The sequence below is a fragment of the Cololabis saira genome, chromosome 12, assembly GCF_033807715.1.
Source record: "Cololabis saira isolate AMF1-May2022 chromosome 12, fColSai1.1, whole genome shotgun sequence".
Taxonomy (NCBI): Eukaryota; Metazoa; Chordata; class Actinopteri; order Beloniformes; family Belonidae; genus Cololabis; species Cololabis saira.
The window spans coordinates 18,847,681-18,870,341 of NC_084598.1; the positions used below are offsets into that span (position 1 = coordinate 18,847,681).

At 40.9% G+C, this 22,661-nt stretch overlaps 1 protein-coding gene across 6 annotated transcripts in view; it reads left to right on the forward strand.

Annotated features, from left to right (window-relative positions):
• The window catches only part of LOC133457030 (serine/threonine-protein kinase WNK2), a 47,599-nt gene that overhangs the window by 19,025 nt on the left and 5,913 nt on the right, over positions 1–22,661 (forward strand). For 5 of the 6 annotated variants that reach the window (XM_061735847.1, XM_061735848.1, XM_061735850.1 and 2 more), the window contains exons 3-25: positions 133–305; positions 420–640; positions 748–905; positions 4,291–4,379; positions 4,835–5,054; positions 5,442–5,721; positions 5,806–5,921; positions 6,183–7,097; positions 7,712–8,803; positions 10,698–11,039; positions 11,531–11,574; positions 12,423–12,582; positions 12,697–12,813; positions 13,306–13,476; positions 13,752–13,794; positions 13,893–13,991; positions 14,344–15,101; positions 15,466–15,523; positions 15,634–15,701; positions 15,913–16,574; positions 17,609–17,838; positions 17,976–18,200; positions 21,175–21,273. In XM_061735847.1, the coding sequence (XP_061591831.1) occupies positions 133–305; positions 420–640; positions 748–905; positions 4,291–4,379; positions 4,835–5,054; positions 5,442–5,721; positions 5,806–5,921; positions 6,183–7,097; positions 7,712–8,803; positions 10,698–11,039; positions 11,531–11,574; positions 12,423–12,582; positions 12,697–12,813; positions 13,306–13,476; positions 13,752–13,794; positions 13,893–13,991; positions 14,344–15,101; positions 15,466–15,523; positions 15,634–15,701; positions 15,913–16,574; positions 17,609–17,838; positions 17,976–18,200; positions 21,175–21,273 (6,340 nt within the window). The remainder of the gene's footprint in view (positions 1–132; positions 306–419; positions 641–747; positions 906–4,290; positions 4,380–4,834; positions 5,055–5,441; positions 5,722–5,805; positions 5,922–6,182; positions 7,098–7,711; positions 8,804–10,697; positions 11,040–11,530; positions 11,575–12,422; positions 12,583–12,696; positions 12,814–13,305; positions 13,477–13,751; positions 13,795–13,892; positions 13,992–14,343; positions 15,102–15,465; positions 15,524–15,633; positions 15,702–15,912; positions 16,575–17,608; positions 17,839–17,975; positions 18,201–21,174; positions 21,274–22,661) is intronic. The other variant, XM_061735849.1, reaches the window with a different exon arrangement.

Here is a 22,661-nt window from a genome sequence, read left to right on the forward strand (position 1 = left end):
TGACACCTGAATTTAAGGAAGCGAGGAAAGAATTTGAGATCCTACACCTGTTAGTTTTTGTGAAGCAAATGCATTATAAACATTTGTTGTGAGTCAATATTGTTTCTTTGATTTATATTTATTCTCTTTTAGGACCGCAAATTGTCAAAGGTGGAACGTCAGCGCTTTAAAGAGGAAGCAGAGATGTTAAAGGGTCTTCAACATCCCAACATCGTTCGTTTCTATGACTTCTGGGAATCACCTCTCAAAGGAAAGAAGTGCATCGTATTAGTAACAGAACTGATGACATCAGGGACATTGAAAACGTGAGTTTTCGTGAATGCAGATTTATGCTAATGGTTACCGGTAACTTTCCTGTTACCTTGTAGTGTGCATCACCTTTAATTGCAATGCAACACTTTTCCTTTTTCTTCATACAGCTACCTGAAGCGTTTCAAGGTAATGAAACCCAAGGTGCTGAGAAGCTGGTGCAGACAAATCCTTAAAGGCCTTCACTTTCTTCATACCAGGACGCCTCCCATCATTCACAGAGACCTAAAATGTGACAACATCTTTATTACTGGACCTACAGGGTCAGTCAAGATAGGGGATTTAGGACTGGCGACACTTAAAGCAGCTTCCTTTGCAAAGAGCGTCATAGGTATGAGACTTGGGTATTAGACTAAACCACGTGGCTTTTCAGTTGCATGATTCATTCAGGTCAATGAGTTCTCCCTCTTTCTCTGCCTTTTGTTTGTCTCTCTGTAGGTACTCCAGAGTTCATGGCTCCAGAGATGTATGAAGAGCATTATGATGAGGCGGTTGATGTCTACGCTTTTGGGATGTGTATGCTAGAGATGGCCACCTCAGAGTATCCCTATTCAGAGTGTCAAAATGCTGCACAGATTTACCGCAAAGTTACAAGTGTAAGTCCAGCTGCTTTTAAATTTCTATCAATTACTGGGTCAGGCAAACGGTGAAGAAGTTTTTTAGTGAGACTACAGCCCATGCTGCTAGCTGGAAATCAGTCATATATGTTGAAAGTATGTGACATGCCTTGTACCCATTCAGATTTTTTTTAAGACCAAAAAAGATGTATATTCCCAAATAAGAACATTTGAACGTAAAAACAATTATTCTTGTATTGGCCTTTACTACATTCCAGACAGGATGTCATATATGTACATTTTTAGCTATGAAACCTGCAACACTTTTTCAAGAATTAAAAAAATAAATAAAATGTTGTAGGTAATTGAAAGCAAGCATGTTTAGAAAGTGATTATTTCAAAAAATGGATTTCCAAAAGCTTTTGTATAAGAAAAATACATCTATAAAAAAAATACATCTATAAAAAGCTCAGTCTTTGAAGCAAAAACATGGCAAAAGTTCTCCAGGTCTTCAACAAATGCATGAGAAAATCAAATCAAAAATAATTAATTTCATAATTAAATTCATTCAAAATACTTTATTAATCCCCAAGAGAAATTAACAAACTAATTAGATTACAGTGCATAAGAGGCAACTGTTCAAGCCTAAGATGAAACCCCCATGATCGCCAATACCTCAGACAGTACTGCATGTCACTCATATCTTCAGCATGCCTTTGAGATGCATTTTCCAGACACATTTGTTCAGAGACAATGTGAAACCTCTGTAGATTTGCAAATTCTGCAAACTTGCAAGGGCTTAGCTGAGAAAGAAGAGGATTCATGTTTGCAGGAAATATATAACGGCATCCCCATATTATTGCATAGATCAAGATGCGTTTTCAGGAAAAATGTGAGGGGCGGGGAAACCCCATCTGAAATGTAAAACTGAAATGTTCAACACTTGGCATCCTTATGGCACTTTTCCACTAGTACCTACTCAGCTCTACTCATCTCAGCTCGACTCAACTTGGCCTAGTTTCTTTTCCATAACAATTCATCACCTGGAGCAGAAGTAGGCGGGGTTGGAGCAAAGCTGCTATGACATATTTGATTGTGTGATCTAAACAAAGACAACAATACTAAAGAATAGATGATATATATGTGCTGCTGGGTCTGTGGCTTGTGTTCGATATCAAGTTAAAAAATGAGAGTGAGAAGCTTTAAGTGGCGAGTCTTTTTAATTTTTTTGTTTGTCTCGGCGCTGCTGAAAAGTCCGTTGGTAGCCACAAGCAGCTATGAAGTGACAGAGCTCCTGGTAGATCTTGTCGTTCCTTATCGCCCCGCCTAGATCCCTTTTTAATTCTCTCCTCAGCCACCAGGTTTATGAACATCTGCACCCGAGAGTTGGATCACGAAACAGACTTTTGCGCTGCCATTGCCTGTCGAACAAAATGAACAAGAAGCCGCCGTCAGAGTCGCTCTTTCACTGATGTCACATCCTGACTCAGATGTCTGACTCCAACCCCCCGACCAATCGGTGGCCTGTAGTGTGATGACGTCAGATACAGCCCGACTCAGCCGCTTAGAACCTCGGCAGAATAGATACAGAAAAAGTATCTACTTGGCACGGCTAGACCCCTAGTGGAAAAGCGCCAAACCGAGTGGAGGCGAGCCGAGCCGGGCTGAGTAGGTGCTAGTGGAAAAGCGCCCTTAGTGCCAGAAGACCTGCTGTGAGAAGAAATAGCAACATTGTGGTGCATCTTTTTTGGAGTGTTGCAGGCCAAAAATTCAGGAATTGATTTATAAATGAAAAAAAAAAATGTTGAAGAGGAAGCGTAACATATTTTGGATTTATGTAGTCAGCAATGAAATAAGTCAATGATAGAAATATATATTTTTTTTCTTTTGTTGCCTCAAACTTTTATGATGGGGATTATACTATAGTTCAGAGGTCAGTTTTTCAGCCTTTCATCATGTTGACAAAGTAATCAATGGGGTATGGTGATATTTTTTTTTTTGGGTCCAAGAAGCAGGAAATTGTCATGTTTGAGAACATTGTGAAGCAAGAGATTTTCAATAATGGCTGAGAATAAAAGCAGTTCCATCTATTGTTTTGGTGACATCTTGCTCCTGACTGCAGTAAATTCTTTCAATTGTTGCTGATTGATTTTGGCCTTGCTGCTGGTGTTATACAGAGTTCTGCATCCCTGCCAAAAAGTAATTACCCACTCACAAAATGTTTCACACCTGTGAAGACAACAAGCCAGAGACATCCTGATATCTCTGTTCTGACTTGTGTTGGAAGGCCGTGTACTGGATGTGTATATGATCTGGGACCACACAGTCACACATTTCCAATCTGGAAACATGAATTGGCAATTGGATTTCTGCATCCCCAACCATGGAAAAAAGATACTTATGAGTCACCTCATTAAAAAGAAATGTATATGTCATTTCATGTAATGTGAATGCAGTCTTAAAGTCCCAATCCAGCAGTTATTCATCAGTAGTTTTTCTGGTGGTGTATGTTTTGTTTTCAGGTTGATAGATCTTCAGGCTCAAACTAAGTGAACCTAGTAGGCCATATGGAGTCACAGTGGGTGGTCAAATCTTAGCGTTTCAGAGAGAGCCTAATGGCTGTGTCTTTCTCTCCTGGTAAAGCATATTTCTAGTTCTAAAATGTGGCTGAAGTCATGACAGACTTCCATATTTGTTGAGGAGTATTGATTGGAAAGAGGCCCTCTGTTCCCATATTAATAATTGAGAAACATGAAAACAGCTGTCTGTAGATACTCTTTTCTGCACTGCAGGATATTAATAGGTGTTTAATCAAAAGGAAATGTTGATTTGATTTCCTGTGTACTCCCTGAACGGAGACATCATCTGGTGGAGAAATTTTGGCGAAAGAGAATCCATAGGATACTTATAGTGGCCTCTATAAACCTGTGGTTGATATATAGGTTTGAATATAACTGCAAAACAAGACTCAAAACACAAGATTCAACTTCCGGCATCTAGGTGATTTGCTCCTATGACTGGGCTTTTTTTGGGCTTGTTGTGAAAAAAGTTTTAAGTGCATTGATTTTCCATTATGCACTAGCTGCATACACCCTCTCCATATAAACTGCCAAAAGTTGGGGTGGGGGGTGATTTTGCAGAAAAGTGTCGTGATTTATCATAAGAAGTAGACATGACTAAGCTGCAAAGGTGTTTGAGAGGTTTATATGGACATTTTTAAGGCTCTTTGGAATCTCACAACCTGTGGTGTGTGCGAGAGAGGGGGGGATGTGTGTGTGTGTGTGTATGTATGTATGTGTATATATATATATATATATATATATATATATATATATGCGTGCGCTAGGCTTTCAGTGTTTGTCATCAACACAATAGCCTTCAGTTGTGTTTTCATAATGTTTTGTTAATATTCCACTCTCCACAGGGAGTGAAGCCAGCCAGCTACAACAAGGTCATGGATCCTGAAATCAAGGAGATAATTGGCGAGTGTATCTGCCAAAAGAAAGAGGATCGGTGAGTGACTGCCCCCTCATTGTCCAGTGTCCAGCCAAATCAGCCCACAAGGTGCCCTTTCATCTTTCATGCCTTTTTCTTGCCTCCCCCGCTTCAATGCAGCAGCACTGACAGTTGGGATCTCAGCAGCATTGCAGTCTCTCTCCATATCTGCAGGGCTTTCATTCAGTTCTGTTACATAATCAGTTAGTGTACAAGGGTAAAATAAACCTATGTGAACTACTGGCTCCTTTTTATCGAAATATGAGTGGATTTAGTTGGGAGCTTAGGTAATACATTACTTGATGACCTTTTTGTCTCATTTCTGTGCAAAACTGGGTCAAAATGTCTCCTAATTGTCAGCACAATAGTGCAACTATTGGAACTCCTATACCACAACTACTTTGTGATATTGCTGAACCGAAACATTCAATTTTTTTAAATTAAGTAGCGGCCGTGTCTGTTCCTTCTTACAGGTACACCATCAAAGACCTGTTGAACCATGCTTTCTTTGCTGAAGACACAGGTGTTAGGGTGGAGCTTGCAGAGGAGGATGATGGGAAAAAGACTTCTATAGCCCTCAAACTATGGGTGGAAGACCACAAGAAGTTAAAAGGGAAGTACAAGGAGAGTGGAGCCATTGAGTTCACATTCGACTTGGAGAAGGAGGTCCCTGAGGTTGTGGCACAAGAAATGGTGAGTGCTTAAGTTAAGAACTTAGTCATTCAAGAAAAAAAAGTGATCTAGATTTAGAATCTTGAATCCTGAACCTTTTATTTAATTCTTTACATTTCTAGATAACACCTGTCATGTAGTTTATGCTAGTTTATTGTTGTTATTTTATTGTTTGTTTTTTTTTTTTTTCATTTGTACAAAAGTCCAGCTGTTTGTTATGAACAATGGTCCAAGCTCCTGACAAAGTGAATCATTCCCCACAGCTCTGGCCACTTTAAATAGATTTCCTCTGCTTGCTCTTGGCTCTGTTTCCAATTATTGCCTTTTTATTGCATCTTCATCTCTCACATACTGTCCTATAATATCTTGAAAATCATACTACTTTTTTTTTCTACTTTTTTTTGTTAGGTGGACTCTGGTTTTTTCCACGATAGTGATGCCAAGACTGTTGGAAAGTCTCTCCGGGACCGTGTGGCACTGATCAAGTGGAGAAGAGGGAGAACAGCATCTGCTGCAGTTCCAGTGGATCAGGGTGAAGGAGGACATGGAATCAGGAGGACACCGTCTGAGGGCATCTCCGCCGGAGCAGCACATGTAGGACAGCTCCCTGTGCTGGAACCAGAAGATCTGGAGACAGATCAGCATTGCAGGCTGCATAACCTGCCAACCAGTGCCACATCGGTGACATGTAAGATACTCTGTTACTATGTGGTCAGTAAAAACCTATAAATCATTGACTTTTTCTTAGCACATCATTTCTGTCTCTCTGCAGCCGACAGTACACTTGACAGCGGCATGGGCTCCACTGTGTATTCAGACTCCCACAGTAGCCAGCAGAGTGTCCTCTACCAGTCCCTTCTGGAGCCTATAACTATGGCAACACAGCAGGTCTGTATCATTAGCTTCTAATACACCCTTGTGGACAGTGTACTAAAAGATGTCAAAGTACACTTTAAAAATACTTATAGACCTCAATATGAGCTTTGAACTGAACAAAAACACTGAACCCTCTTGAAGAGTTGATGTGCAACACATCTTTGGACATGTGCACATCGGTCTACACACAATCATGCTGTAAATAACTCTGTTTATGTTCTTTCTTGTTTACATGGAGTAACATGTTTTGCTTTTGGGTTGTTCCTTGATCAGTGCCGGAGTGGTTACCCACTTCAGACAGAGAGACCTCACTCCTGTGAAAATGGTGAAATCCGTGGGCCAACGCTGAGCCCAGACCTTAGGACTCGATTGAGAAGCTCAGACCGGAGGGGAAGTGCTCCGGTTATTGACCTTCAAAGGGCAAACTACATTTCTCAACTCCACGCTTTTATTCAGTCCCAGAGATCAGTCAGTCCCAACCCCATGCTACCAGAGAACCAGTCAGAAGTCAGCCCTACTGAGCCACACTCAGAGACTGAGGATGGGTTTCCCCCACCAAGAGTTCTGCCAGTGCTGCACGTCTCCCCCGTTTCTTCACCCTCAGAGTGCCGCCGCCTAAGTGACACCAGCTTCAGACCATCATCAGAGGCCACCAGTGACGGTTTAACTCTCCCATTGCCAAGTGAACGGAGACATTCAGACATCAGTGGCCTTCTGAGTTTAACCTCGAACCATAAATACCTTTCTGCAATGCAAAGAAGCCACATGTGCCAGTCCTGCCTCTCCAAGCTTCTGTTGAGGTCAAAAGATGGGAGCCAATCCTACCCCTCTGTCATCCCAACACATCACTGTCCATGTGATGTAAGACAGCACCCATTATATGGTGGAAAAATTTGCAGCAATAATTATGGGCATCTAAAAAGTTTAAATGATTATTCAAATTTCTCTATGCTGCAGCAGTCCCTGTTTAATATAATCAGCCGCAGAGCAGCCCCTAGTCACACCACGGCCCCCCAGACCTCTCTGCTGCAGTCCTCTGTAGTCCAGAGGCCTTCCCACAGTGATGGAGACTCTGGCCTAAACAGTAATTCTCAGTTTGGCTGCTTGCATAAGGACCAGGAATCTCTCCAGGAGTGTGAAGACGGACTTTGTTCCAGAGAGCAACAAACTACCACTGCTCCGGGAGTGGTAGGTCACAGTAGCAAACAAGTTCCTTTATGTTCCTGAAATGGCGCCAATTGCCGCTTTACAGCTTTTCCCCCGCCTGTAGAAAATACATGATTCTGCTTGGAGCTGGAACGATCTCCTGTTTCTTCTCCTAGTCTTGCTGCCTACGTTGACCCTCCAACACTCACATCTTATAATCCTTAGTCTAACACTGACAAAGGCAAATGGTGCACCCTGTGACTAAATTTCCCTCCTGACTAAGAGTAAACAAAGCAATCCTTTTTACAACTGACCTATATTTTAACATTTTCCCTTGCTTTGCTGGGCTAATGCAGCAGCTGTCTTTCTCCTTAGTTTGTCTTGGATCGATGGCCTCTAAATGAAGAGGAAAGGAGGGAGTGGCTGTCCAATTTCCATCCTCTGTCTCTCCTATTTCTCCTTTGTGCTCTTATTTTAGCTCACACCTGCCAAAGCCTGCTCAGTAGTATAACTGATGTTTCATGAACTTATTTTTATCTCTCATCCTCTTATTGTACTTGCATCTGGCGTAACTTAATATAGTTTCCAAGATTTATATTGTTTATCAGAAAATAAACTTCCAGGTCTAATTGAAATGATTTCCTGTGTGTCTTCAGGCCAGCTCAGCAGGTCACCAGAATCAACCATCAGTCCAGGGCCTGCCCTCTTCCAGCACAGCAGTGCCACAGCAGTACCTTCAGGCTGGACACAGCTACCCAGCTGCTCCATATGCTGGTCAGTCCAGTGCTGCCCCACCAGCACCAACCAGTCTATGCTCTGTAAACATCCAGCAACAAACTCAAGCTGGAGTAAGCATTGCAACATCAGCTGTGCCACAACATGTTGCGCAAAACTATCAAGCAACAGGACAACATCAGCAGGCGACAGCAGCAAGTGCTATGACTTTTCCTTTGCAAGTCCATCAAACTTTTCAGAACTCTGTAACATCAGCTCAACAATATTCTCAATCTGCATCAGGATATCCTGGTTCAAATCAGCCTCAGACAGCAGCGTCCACCCTGACAGCACAGCAGCAAGCACAAAGCTGCCCTCTTGCATCAGTTGCACCAGCCATAGCAACCACAGTCCAGGGTCAGACTGCACGTGCCCCCAGCACACCTCAGCATGCCCAAGCAGCAGTGAAGCCGCAGAGTCAACAGCCTGGTCAGAGCTCCTCCACACCAGCACTTTACAACCAACAAATATCCACGTACCAAGAGCACCAACAACCCTTACCACAAAATACGCAAGTATCAAGTATACAGCAGATAGTAAATGCTGGACAGACTTATCATCAGCATAAACAAGAAACTGTACAAACCATGTGCCATCAAATGGTACAACCATCTAACCTCCCATCTCAAAGTCTTCAGTTTCCTACTCAGCCGCAAGTACAGAAACCACCAGTTCAACAGCAGAGTTCAAAGGTCATGCAGACCTCTGTCCCACAGCAGCACCAGGATGTATCTCAGTCTCATCCAACAACCACCCCAGTTGTGCAGGCATCCGCAGAGCATCAAAGTCACTTTGTGCCAGTTCTACCTGATACTGCCTCTCAGAGTTATGCACATTCTGCACCTGGCCAGGCCCAGTACCTGTCAGCACAGTCTGTTTCTGCAGGACTAAGTTACAAAGGAGCTAACCAAGTAGAAACTGCTCAGAACATTTCAGTTTCTTCCCAGCAAAGCCATGCTGCACAAATCACTCAGGTAAGTGTCTGCTGTGATGATCAATATACAACAGTTATGAAGTAGCATGGGATGGTGCCCTGCTTTAGATTTTTTGCCTTTTCCCCTCTGCTGAGATACACTGCCTATTTTTTCCTCCTACAGCTTTAACCCTATCTATGCACCATTCCTTTCCTAACTGAGATGAAAGTCTTGCCCTGATGTACTTTGTGGAAACAGTTTAAACCAATGAACAGTATCTTGATAAATAAGTGGAAGACTGCTCATAGTGCCTGGTTTTGATGTGATGCTGCTGAATTGGAAATAGTTGTGTTGGTGGACAGTCGGTACATATAAAAATAAACAATAAACAGGAATTTCCTCAGACACTAGCCAACAGGGAGATAATGGAAATGGTTAGGAAGGCAATAAAAGTGGTTTTATGCACCACCCCCAAGGTTTGCCTGGTTTGTTTTTCTTATTTAGAGTGCTGCAGTTTGTGCTCAGTATGGGTCTTCTTTTCGAGTCCGTTGCAATCTCAGATGTGGTTCTGCCAGTATCTGACGCAGGTCACAGCTGTTGGGGTGGGTTCCACCAGGTCCCGGGGGCTGCACGGGGGGGGCATCGCAACAGTCCAGTAGGTGGGACATTGTCTGTACTGCTGTGCTGTAAGCAGGGTGCTACAGCACAGAAGGGAAAATGTGAGCTGGTTTGATGTGAGGATGAAAGAGTAATCTCTGAAATCGCTGAGATTCCCCAACCCTATTTTTGTTTTTTTGTTCGGTACAATATCAGCACGGCTCCGTGTTTCACAGTTTGGACATGATGTACAGAGCCATCGGCAGAATTTTAGCAGGTCTGTTTCCAAACCAGACACTCTCTCCTCAGCAGCTAGTGGTCAGACCACTGTCCACCAACAGCTAAAGCTTCTGCAGATTTTAGCTTTACTGCCGCCATCACAAACATCCAAGTTATTAGCATTTTTGTGTCTGCATTATGGGTTTCAGCAGTTTTCTTATTTTTCTTCTGGCTTGCATAGGGTTGAAGGACGAATAATAATATAGATGCACTTTTTGATGCATCACCCCCCCTTCATTTGAACTTTCTAGATTATGATTTTCCTGTGTTTCTACCTCTTTCCTTTTAGTTTCCTTCACAATATCCCACAGTCCAGGTGATGACAGCTGTATCTGACTGTGAATCTACCTATCCTCATACCTGCACTGTTCCTCACCCCTCGGTGTCCTCTTCCCTTAATCATATCTTCCTTTCTCCAGGACATACACTCCCTTTAACTCCCTCTGTCTCTCCCATTTCTCCTGTACATGCTGAAAATGCATTAGTTTCACCCATACCAGTGTCCTTTACACCATCCCCCTCGCCTGTTCTTGGCAGGTTAGAACAAACATCCCCACAACACCATCCCGCCACTGGTCTGCAGCAAACTGCTAGATCAGAGGCTTCTCATGCACAGTGTACATTCATGTCAGCACTACCTACCCACCCCATATACACACACATGGCCCCATGCCAGAACACACACCCTTCCTCAAATGGCAGCATTCAGCCTCTGTTACAGGTAATAAGGATGACAGCATGTGCTTAATTGCATATGGGTTTACTAAAAAGATGTGTAGTGTGTTTCTAAGATAAGTTTACTTAAGTAAACTTTTGATGGTAATAATAAGTCAATTATTTTTTATAATTATTATTATCCCATTATGCTTTTGTTTTAAGATTAAGTGTAATGAACACAGTACAAATTGAATTTATCAGTCATATTAAATGATCCAAATGAGGGGAAAGGACTGTAGGTGTTATATATTTGGAATGATTCAGTAGAATGCGTGATCTTTCAAGAGACTGTAAATGCAAATTATGAGAATGCAATAATGTGTTTTTTTTCTCTTTTCAAAAAAAAAAAAAAAAAAATCAGGTTCGTCATCAGACTCAGGTCACCCATCCTGAGTCTGTTGCCAGTGCTCAGCCTGTGCAGTCTGTTCAGCTCGCACAATCTGCAGCCTTCTCCTCACTTGTGCAGAATGAAGCAGACCGGTGCAAAGCCACTGTAGTCGCACAGCTGGACAACATCAAATCATGCCAGCTACCCCCACAGGCCCAGCACCAGAGTAGTGTTCAAAGCCAAATTCCTGTGCTGCAATCTTCTGACTCACAGAGAGCATCATCTGGGTCAGCCAGCTCCACTTTTCCACAGCAGAAAACGCTCAATACTGTCTCAGGAGCTGCAGGTCAAGGTCCAGCAGAGTCTAACTTGGAGGTACAGCTACACGATTTACTGGAATGCTCTTTAGCTCTTAAAACATATTTTGCTAGTCTGACATTTGGCATCAGTATACTTTCTTTACAGCTCCTGTAAGAGAATAACCTAAAATGGGAATAGCAGTATATTTTATAGTATTGTTTATGTAATAATTGCTCGGGGGTTTATGTTCATGTTCTGGATCTCTGGAAAGCGTCTAGAGACAACATCTGTTGTATTAGACGCTATATATATATATATATATATATATATATATATAATATATATATATATATAGCGTCTAATACAACAGATGTTGTCTCTAGACGCTTTCCAGAGATCCAGAACATGATGTATATGATGATATATACATGATGATATATATATATATATATATATATATATATATATCTATATATATAATTTTTTTTTTTTTTTTTTAATTGTAAATGCATTTCTCTCTTTGCATTGTTTCATCTGTTTCATCTTTGCGTGTTTTTCATCTGTAGGATCAAGCTGCAGAAAAACACACTGGAGGGCAAAGCTGTGACAGGTACAAGTTAATTTCCCCTCAGTCTGTAAAATACACATTTGATTAAAGTAATCTCTTTTTTTTTCTCAAGTCATAGAAATACACAAATATTCGAAGGAATAATTTTTCTGATGGGGAGTGAAGTAAATGCTTATTTAAAACACATGTTCACAGATGTTTAATGTTCCCGCCCATACTTGAACAGTTCAAGCCTCAAACCCTTTTATAGTGCACCAAAGTGCTAATTGTAAACAGAAATTTAGTGAAATTCTGGTTGTTTGTCTTGCTGAAGCAAAGATGTTGTTTACCTTTCAGAAAATTTAAGACCGCTAGCTATTCTTACCCACCAATTCTTTTTGTGGCTCTGGTGGAGAGAAGGGGGAAGACGCGCAGTAAAAAGCGACAGGCTGGGATTCGAACTTGCCCTGCCTGCATGAGGGCAATGGCATCTGTGTATGGTGCGCCCACTCAACCAACTGATTTATCCGGGGCCTGTTCCCAAAACATTTTACTGAACTTTGATCAGTGTTTTGAAGAAGACCGTTTGCATATTCCTGTGTACAGCTCAGTAACAATGACAATGTAACCCTTATCTTTATGTTTACCTTATACGTGCTCTACCATGTCTTCCATTATCAGTTTCCAACATTTTGGCATTTGGGGCATGTTTTGAGCGTGTATAGTCCCATTTGTGGCATGTTAGTTGTCATTTAGGGATGTGTGAAGCTGTGGGAATGGAATAATGTTTCTACCACAGCTGTAATGCTGTGTCTGTGCTGAGGTATTAAGTTGAGAAAACTGCACTGTATTTACTCATGATTTCTTTTTTTTTTTTCTCCCCACAATTGCCTATCTACCCCTGAAACCAGTGTCAACTCTGATGCCACATCAGGAAAGGAGACGAGCGACGGCTATGAAGGGACGCACGGAAGCAAAGGAGAGGGGAAAGTTCGCAAACACCATCGCAGGTCCACGCGCACTCGTTCTCGCCAGGAAAAGATTAGCAGACCAAAGCTGGGCATGCTTAATGTGGGTGGCCTGAATGTATTTGGCAAAGAAAATATTTCTAATGGTTCATATTTTTTAAAACGAGTAAAAAAAGTTCTAACATACAGGGATTCTGGTTTTGTTGTTTTTTTTTAGGTGTGTAACACTGGAGACAAGATGGTAGAATGTCAGTTGGAGACTCATAACCATAAAATGGTCACGTTCAAGTTTGACCTGGATGGAGATGCACCAGAAGAGATTGCAACTTACATGGTATGATAGAGGCAAAGCTGCTGCCGCGGCTGTTGCAAAGGTTTCTGGTGTGGGTTTCGTAAAGTGCAGCCTTACAGCTCCGATAAGAAGCTCCCTATTGGTTTTAGCTGCAGTGTGGCAAGGGGGGTAGTAAGTTTTCTTTTTTCCCTTTTCCCCTAAGCCCTCTCACTTATTTTATGAAGTGGTAATGAATATTTACAGCCCTGTTAATTTATCATAGTCAAAGACATAAACCCAATTTTTGTAATTTTGCCGAAGTGTGAAATACAATTGTATGAAATTTAAGTGGGAATTAAGAGAACAGAGATTTTTTGTTAGATTTGAAAGATAACATTTTATCTATGCAGCATGTATAAAGACTTCAATGTTTGCAAGATTGAGACTTAACCTATAATCTCCTTAATATTCGTATATGTATTGATCATATTGAAGCAATAACCAATGTGTTATTTTGAGCTGTTTGAAAACAATGTTTTCTACTTCCTTTTTTAGGTGGAGAATGATTTCATTCTGCCTCTTGAGAAAGAGGTCTTTATTGAACAGCTGAAGGACATTGTAGACAAGGCAGAGGACATGCTGAGTGAGGACACAGAGGGTGAAAGGTTCTCTGACCAGAGATGCAGCCCTAAACAGAGTGAAGGAGCTGGTGCACTCAGAGCAGAGGTGAGGAAAAAAGTGTTGACAACTGATAGCTGCAGTTGTTCAATCTGTCTTTGAGTGTGCTTGCATCGGATGCAGCATCCTGACAGCACTCTTGAGATAACTTCGCTTAAAACGCTGCCAACGAGGTCTGCCAAAAATACCAGTCTTGCTGATGTGACATTTTGTTCTGACTGTATTTATTTTAGCTCATTGGCTGAGTGGGCAACCCTTTTTCAATGCCCATCAGATGCATGCACATGCATCCACTAAGTTTTATTTTATTTTATTTTTTTAAGGTTTTACAACCCAGTACTCCTCAACTAGTGTACCAACAAAATGGTAAGTTTTTATACTATCAAATTGTACTCAAATCTAACTACGTTTGGAGTTTTTTTTTTTTTTTTTTAATATATATATATTTATTTTTTCTCTGACAGTCCTCCATACTGGCAAGCGCTGGTTTATCATCTGCCCTGTGGCTGAGACACCCATGCAAGACAAGGAAAATCCTTTATCACAAACCTCTGGATCCCAGGGTACGCTGCACACATCATTGATTCTAATTTGTCTTCAGATTTACTCATTAATAAATAGAATAGCAGAATAGTTTTACAAGTCAGTTGAAATATTGAAGATTAGCAAAATAGTGTTGCTGCTATTGGTGGAAAAAAACATCGCGTGCATTTCATCCGTTGGTGTCGGTTATATAAGACGGCTTCTAGAAATGACGTGCAGGATTTTACTCCAGCTGACTGAGGCTGTGGGGGTAAAATGGCCAATGATGTAACACTACAGCAGCCACAGCACCTGGTTTCTCTTCATCTTGGCATTTGTTGTTTAAAGCACTATCTGCTTTTTGGATTAACTCTAACCTCTTGATTTCTCCAGAATATGAAAAGTCTGGTTCATTGTCGGGCAGGACCAACAGCAACGCAGCTGCAGTGATAACACCAGTCACATCCTTATCTTCCCAAAGCCCCTCTACCTCCTCATTACCCACCTCAGCACAACCTCCGGACCAAATCATTGGCAAATCCCAGGTCCAGCAGACCCAGCCCAGTGTAACTAAGCATCCTCTTGCTGCTGGGGGCATCAGCCATCAAAACTCCTATTCTGTTGAAGACTCTTGCATATCTGCAGATATGCCATGCTGTGCAATTGTGCCACCTGTCTCTCTGGATGTAAATGCTAGTAATAAAGGAGCAGGAGCTGGTGTTTTCGCCTCATCACAAACTGATCAACATAATGAAGAGGCCAGTCCTACTTCAGAACTACCTCCCCATGTTGCCTGCCACCAGTCTGTGGTCCTGCAACAGCCCTATGCCACACCAATGCAGCCTGGGACAGTGACATCCCAGCCTCAGAGTCCGGCACATCAAAACCCCCAGATGTCAAGCCAGCAGCAGTGTGGAGGACAGGGAGAGTCCGACAGCGAGGGGCCACGCAGAGTGGAGTTTGTTGACCGTACCATCAAGACCTTGGATGAAAAGCTCAGAAACCTGTTGTACCAGGAGCACGCTCCCTCCCAGCCCCCCAGCAATACTTCTGAACCCCAGGCTTCCAGCACAGAAGGCTTGAGCTCCCCTCCACTCTCAGATGGCCAGAGCACAGAGGGGCCGCTCGCTAAGAAAAAGATGGAACCACTGGTAAAATGCACTTTTTGTGTCTGAGTGAGAGAAATGTGAGCATTCAGACTTGGATTAAGAGTTGTATTATTGGTTGCACAGAGGGGTGCTATTGACTAGACCATTGGCTGTAAGGAATAGGCTCAATACTTAGTTTAGAAACATGGTGGGGTAAAAAAATACTCCTATCATCAAGATCATTCATCGTTGCCTCTTGTTTTGTGTGTATTGAATGTTATCAAATTGTCTGAGGTTGTGACTCATTCAGGGAAGGATAATAACTAGTCTTACCACATGGATTGCTTGTTATGTTGTATCACTCATCACTGCTCAGATTAATGCAGCCTCCTACACTCATGATCACATCCTTGTCTCTTTCTGTTAGCCCCAGATTCCTGAGCGCACGGATAGTGTTGGTACGTTAAACGATTCTGCTGTGGAAGGTTGGTAACTTTATTTATATAATACAGTATTGTATATTTATCAGCTGCATTACTACTCAACTTTGATAGTAATTGTTTCTTAAAGTTCCCCTTTGTTTTTTGTTTTTTAGCCTCTAACAGTACTTTGAACAGAAAAGATGTGATTGAGGGCTCACACAACTCCAAAAGCCGTTTTCAAGTAAGAGTCCCTTTTTGAAATGTTTACTTGAGGAAAAAAATAAATCTGCTCAGTAAAAATGGTATTTGACAAAATCAGATAGTATTGCATGTCATGACTTATTCCATTGTTTGGTCTGTCCCATTTCCAGTTTATTGCTTCAGCATTGCATTAGTGAGTGATGTTTATAGGCCTTAATTTGGTTATAAATATAGGGTTCTCTACTTTCCAGATCATCCCCACTCCTCCAGATGTCATTTGTCGTTTAGAGAAGAGCAAGATGAGCTGCAGCACGTGCAGTTCCCCAGCACCCTCTAGTGGTTCCAGCGTGTCCTACAGCCAGACACAGAGCTCAGGCAGGAGAGAGGACTGTGTGGCAGTTTTCAGATCCTGTGTGACATCTGAAGCTCACAATGAAAATCCAGAAAAGCTCAGACCTCTCAGTGCTAGTCATCACTCTGCCCCAGAAAATTTCTACCAGTGTACCCCCACCTCTAGTCCGGAAACTACTCCACGCCATATCCCTCGAGCCCACACTATTGACGCTCCAACCCATCATCACAATCAGCAGTCGTCACACCTCTACTCAGACTCAGCTGACGAGGACAGCAGCAGCGTGACGCTTCCTCAAGCTCAAGCTGCTCCTCCAGCTCAGGCCATGTCTGAGCACAGTGGAAGTGACCTCATGAAAAGGGCGGTTGCCTTCTTGCGGCGCTCTGGTCGAAGCAAAAGTGAGCAGAGGTCTGATTCACCGAGCCAACAGCCTGTGGTGATGAATGGTCACACTCCTTCACCTTCTGCGGGACACCCACCCCCATCTTACATCAGCAGTGACAATGATTCTGAGTTCGAGGATGCAGATATGAAAAAAGAACTACAGAAACTCAGAGAAAAGTAAAGTAGCATACTTCTGTTTACTTCTGCCCTTAGACACACATACTGTATAATACTCTAAATTATTCTTTAGTTGAAGATTTTCACATAAAGGTTTTTTTCTTTTTTCTTAATAAGATCCACGTTATTTGTCATCATTGTGGCGACTTTGTAAACGTCTTAAGTCATAAAAAAACATTGTCTTATGTTGGTAGGCTGTTATTGTTTACTATAACAATAGTGTTTATTACCGTCTTACTGGAGAAAAGCATGCCTGCACATTCATGCCGTGAATTCAGTTGTCTTTCAGTTGGAGCAGCAGTTTTGAAAGTTAAAATCAGATTTACTCATTCAAAAGGACTTATTTTCAAATTATTAGTAATTTTCACTAAATCTCAAGAGGAAAAATAAAACTTTCTGATGACCGTTTTACAGATATCTCTCCTCAAAAGACAGATTTCTTCATAAGATATTTTAACCAGCTAAATCAGCTTAATCAGCTAAACATTAGCTTCATCTCATAATTGGCAGTGGATCCATGACTTCCAGTTAATAAAGAAAGCTGTTGTATTTTCCTTTACAGTTTTTTATTGGACTGCTAAACATAATATGCTTTTTATTGAAGTCACTTTTTAATATTTTCAAACAGTTACTTCTATGAAGACGTTCGTTTTATTACTTTCCTGTGAGCTTTCCTATTAAAAGCCTGACTTTAGTGTGATTTAATCAGGTTGATGATAAGGAATTGGTTTTAATGTCAGAACATGTTGGGAAGAGTTTTGTCAATGAACTTAAGCCCAAGCATGTTACTGTCTCTGCTCAGTACTTAGAATATCACATTTCTCAACTTTGTCATTTGATGCGACTTGGTTTACCGCTGAAACAGTGTGCCCCCCCTTTTTTTTCTTTTTTATATTAAATTACTTTGTAGCCTAATGCACTTCAAGAGATACAGGATGTCACTTGTTGCAAGGGTCATTGATTGTGGTTTTAATGTTTGTTTACAACAATTGAATGATATTTATTTCCTTTCTGTTGTTGTATCTTTTCTCTAGACACATGAAGGAAATCTCTGAGCTGCAGGCATTTCAGAGAAGCGAGATTGAGAGGCTTTACAAGGAGCTGGGAAAAAGTCTGCCCCCTAATGTGAGCCTGCTTCATGCTGTTCCACCAAATGGACGGAGGCGAAGAACCAGCAAACACAAGCTGAAAGCTGGAAAACTGCTCAATCCAATGGTGCAGCAGCTCAAAAATAACCTGAACACCACTAGCACTGAAAGGAAAGGTGTGTGTGTGTGGGGGGTTAGGCTGATGGAAAAAATTAATGGGAAAGTGTAATCAGTCAGAAGCATGCATCTGATCTTAGACGAACATCAGTGATCCACATTGACTCACTTTCTTTTTTTTTTAATTATTATTAAGGTGAGAGTGCTGCCAGTTCATCTAGTTCCCCAGCTAGAAGCTCCCTTATGTCAGATGGCTCGGCTCACTCCAGTGGCAGCTCCAGCTCCAGCAATCGGCCAAATCCCCTCCAGGAGCAGGTCCATACCCAGCAACCCTGTTCCTTGAAGGGCTCCTTCTCCTCCGACAACCTCAGTGCTAGGGGACATGGCGATGGAATGGCCAGCCCAGCTGGCCACGGCCAAGGTACTCTTTTGGGTTCATGTTCATGCTAGTATACATGTGTGGATAAGATACGCATTCTACAAAACCACCTTCAGGTCTACAGTGAAGGCTGAGAATTGTTTGTTTCATAATTTCCATGGGCAGCCATCTTAGTGTCAACTGTTTTGATAAACACTTATCATTTTACATGACATAAATTCACTGTCAAAGCTCTATCAGATATACAGATTTAAATTAAATCATCAGATGGGGACCATTTTTTTCAAGCTGAAGGACAAACAAGGGTAAATGTGCAATACAATACTTGTTTTAAAACCCTACCTTTCATAAGCTTGACTTTAAATAACATGGGCTTAGTAAGTTTACATCTGTAAATGAAGGCAGAGGCGTACACCACAAGAACAGAGAAATGTGTTCTTGCTCTCAAAGTGGCAAGAGCAAATTTTTTTTTCTTATTTTATCCAGAGTTCTACAGTAGCTGCTTGTTCTCAACATACGGAAAAAACATTCCTCCCCAGATGATATGTTGAGTGCAAGAACTATTGTGTGTTTGGTCAGAAATGTAGAGTGGGCATGGTTAATGCAGAAAAGCAGATGTCCTACCCTCTTTTTTTTATTTTTTTTCTTCTATCTCCTCGGCAATCATGAATAGTGGCAACAAACCTTTCCAATCATATTATTCTCCTCCATTAACTTAAAATTAAAAGCTTTGTCATTGTCGCTGTGCAGCTGCTGTTTTGTTTTTGTTGCGTCACGTACAGTTGCCAGTTCCACTTATAAGTGACTTTGGCTTGTTTTTGGGGGAAGTTATTTTGGAATATCAGGAGCTGCAGGTTTTTCTGTGCTATTTTTCAGATTTGTTCATGTTTCAGGCATCAACATATACCTCCTCTCCTTTCCCTGTGTAGAATCTTTGCGACTGTTTGCGGGCAGTATTAACCTAACGTGCTCAAAATGTAACAAAGGCTTAGCAGCAGGAAGGTGAAATCACTGCAGCGTGTGACAGCTCATTACGTAGAAACATTTAAATCCCACACACTGCACTGTATCTACTGTGCACACACTATACACACCACACATCTTTACTTCTGAATACAACATGACATTGAATAGTGTTTGTCTCTGAGTTACTAATATGACATGTCAGAGTGGGTGAAAATTGATTATTATTATTCTCACTGACTCCTGCCAGCCCATCCCTGATCTGTCGCCCTGACGCATCTCAACTCCTGCAGTATGAAATGTCCTGGCAGAAACCAACTGTTCCTGTTCTTGACACGTTGAGGACAGGAACACATTTCTCTGTTCTTATAAAGTATGCATCAGCATCCAGAAGCCCTATAGAGTTTTTTTGTTTCTGCATGAATATAACCGGAAAAATTATTTAATTTCTTTACAAGCACCAATGTTGGATAAGGGGAGAGTCTTAAAACCATCACCAGAGGCTACACTTCCCCAGTGATTAAATTGCTTACTTAATCATGTATTTGACTAAAATGATCCTATATAACACATCTGTGGTCCAGATGCATCAAAACAAGCCCAAATCAGGATACTTACCAGCACGTTTCATAGATGGGACTAGGTTCTCACACTTTCATTTTCCAAACATAATACCTCAAATTAAAACAACGTTCTGTGTTTTCCTCATGGCATGTTTGCTTTAGAAAAATCCACATCCAGTTTTCTTTTTTTGGAAGGAGAGCTGTGGCATTCTTCTTGTAGAGTTTAATTGTGTGTTTCTATCATTGTGGTCATGAACATTAACCAATGTCACAGAGGATTACAAGAGCTTTGAAATTACCCTGGGGTTTACTTTGTATCTCAGACTTGGAGATCTTACACTAGGAGTGATTAGTATATGTTGGTCAACAACTCCAGGGAAGTAAGACTGGCCTTAAATGCTCTCTTTGTACACAATAGGGGTATTACAAAACCTGAGTGTTGATGAAAATCATGACCATAAAAACAAATGTAATATAATTGGTTAGGAATACAGATAATGTTATGATTTGATTTAAGTTTTCAATTTCATAATCAATATTCACTGCTGATTTTTGTGGGTTGTGGAGGCTTATTTGGTCATTTTATTTTCTCTTTATTTTCTTTCCCCCATTTATTTTATTTCAGACTCAGTTCACTTCATATTTAGTCTAAGTGGTATTCTCAAAAAATGAATGCTTTTGACTAGAATAATTATGCAGTGGAAATCTGATTGAGCCGGCACATGCATCTTTGATGTGTTCAAATGATAGATTTCCAGCCTGAAGAACAGCCACAGTTTTGTTTATTTTCTTTTTTTTCTTTTGGCTCCCTGGTTTATGCTATGATGTATTTCTATAAAGTCCTCTGAGATTAAGCTGTTCAGGGATATTTGTTTGATTATGCAGTTGATCTTGATTGTCATGCAGTCAATAGGATTTCACTAACAAATTGGCCAATCCTAGACATTAGCCACTTAGATGTGTAATATTAGATCATGTCCTGTAATATCAATGTAATGAAAGTAAATTTCCGTTAAAACATACAGATTTTGAACTGAAGATCTTAATCAGCCTATTGTGCCTGATAAATGTGAAATTCTTTAAGTCCTTTCACCATGATTCTTAATCATATTTGTTAGTTTTCATATTTTTGTATAACTGACTGGCTGATTTCATTCAATTAAAAGCTGGTTTACATTTTAATTTTAAATCAATATCTGTAACAGATATTTTTGAAGTCGTTTTGTTTAGGAATAACCCAAATTAACACAAAATTAATTATTAGATGAAATTCTATCCTCAAACTTATGACAAGTCAGCAACCCTTTTTGTTTTCTTACTCGTAAGTCGCCTTCAAATTGGATAAATTAGAGTTGGATCCACAGTTCCTTCTCGTTGTCTTTTTCTGGTGCTTTTGATGGTGGGGGTTCTCGTTCCAGTCTCTGTACACTTTTACAAAGTGTCTCTCTTGTGTTTTCTCTTCTTCTTCCCTCCTATATTCATTTTTACAGGCTGGACGGTTTACCACCAAACGTCAGAGAGAGTCACCTATAAATCTAGTAGCAAACCACGCACTAGATTCCTCAGTGGACCTGTGTCTCTGTCCATCTGTTTGTATTTGTTCTTTTCTATTTCCCCTGACTCATTGTCATACTCTTTCTTTAACCTTCCTTTCTCTTCTTTTTATATGTTCTATAATTGCATTTTAATTTTTTTTCACCCTCCGGGCAGGTCTTCTCACCTGTTTCACATGACCTTTACTTTTTCTTTCATTTACTCCTCCCCCTCTCACTTTACCTCAACACCCTCAAATATTGTGTACTGTACTTTTTTTCCACAACAGCCAGATGGCATCACATGCAGACATATCATTGTAATGCTAAACTGTAAAATTAAATGAATCTGGCTAATTTAAAGGTAGCATACAACCAGGAAAAAAAGGCTTGTACAGCCGTAATGTTTTAGTTACGGCAAATGGTTCAGCTTTAAGTCCCAATATCTCTCTCCAGTAAAAGGTATCTTTTTTTGACGGTTTCATTGCTCATAATGGCATAGAAAAGTTTCACACGGTGCGAAATGGCTGCAATGCATCAGCTGTTATGAATCGCAGCCATTTTTAGTCAGTGACTGGTCTCACCAGAGTGGGGCGATTTAGAAGCGTCTCAGAAGCGACAGTTCACTCTGCTCGACTAAAAATATGCATTGCATGTCTTTTGAGGCTGCATCAATTTACACACAGCAGATCGAGCTGGCAGGAGGTCGGACGTGAGAATGGTAGCAAGAATCTGGGAAATAGTCAAAACAAAGCACCATAGACGGACTCTGACTTGTATATTAAAATTAGATGAACCTGCAGAGACTATGGGTAAACGGTTCAGAGGTTTTTAGAAGAGACTTGAATCGCGTATGAGGAAAGGTTCAGTTTAAAACCACTCATCATTTTTATATGCCTAATTCAAGAAAAACAAGGTGTGAAAACTGTACATGTCTTTTAAATTAGCAGAATGTGTGATTTTTAACGTGATCTAAAAACCTTCGGGTAAACTAATCCACAAATTCAGCAAAGCAGTCAGCACTCGAAATGCTCATCTTTTGAAATGCGCCCGGTGAGACCGAAGGACGAAGCAATACGGCTGCAAAACCTGACCAGGGGGTTTTCACCGTCTGTAGGCCTGAGGCATTAGTTTAAAACTGTTTATGCTGTAAATTAACTTCTGGACTGTAAGCAGTCAATCACATCTAAATTAAACATTAATTCAAAATGACATAAATATGAAAATATGTTTCGTATTAACTTCAATAGGTTCTATTTCATTGTCTGCATGTTGGTGATCCAATAACATGAGCTCCGTCATACCAGCAGACGAAGTCAAACATACACCAGTCATCCTGTTATTGCTTTTGCTCTTATTTTGTGAGCACTAGTTCATTAACATTTTGGTATTTGGTTCTTAAGAGATGACAGTTAAATACAGCTTTTGGGTTCAGGAACTTATAA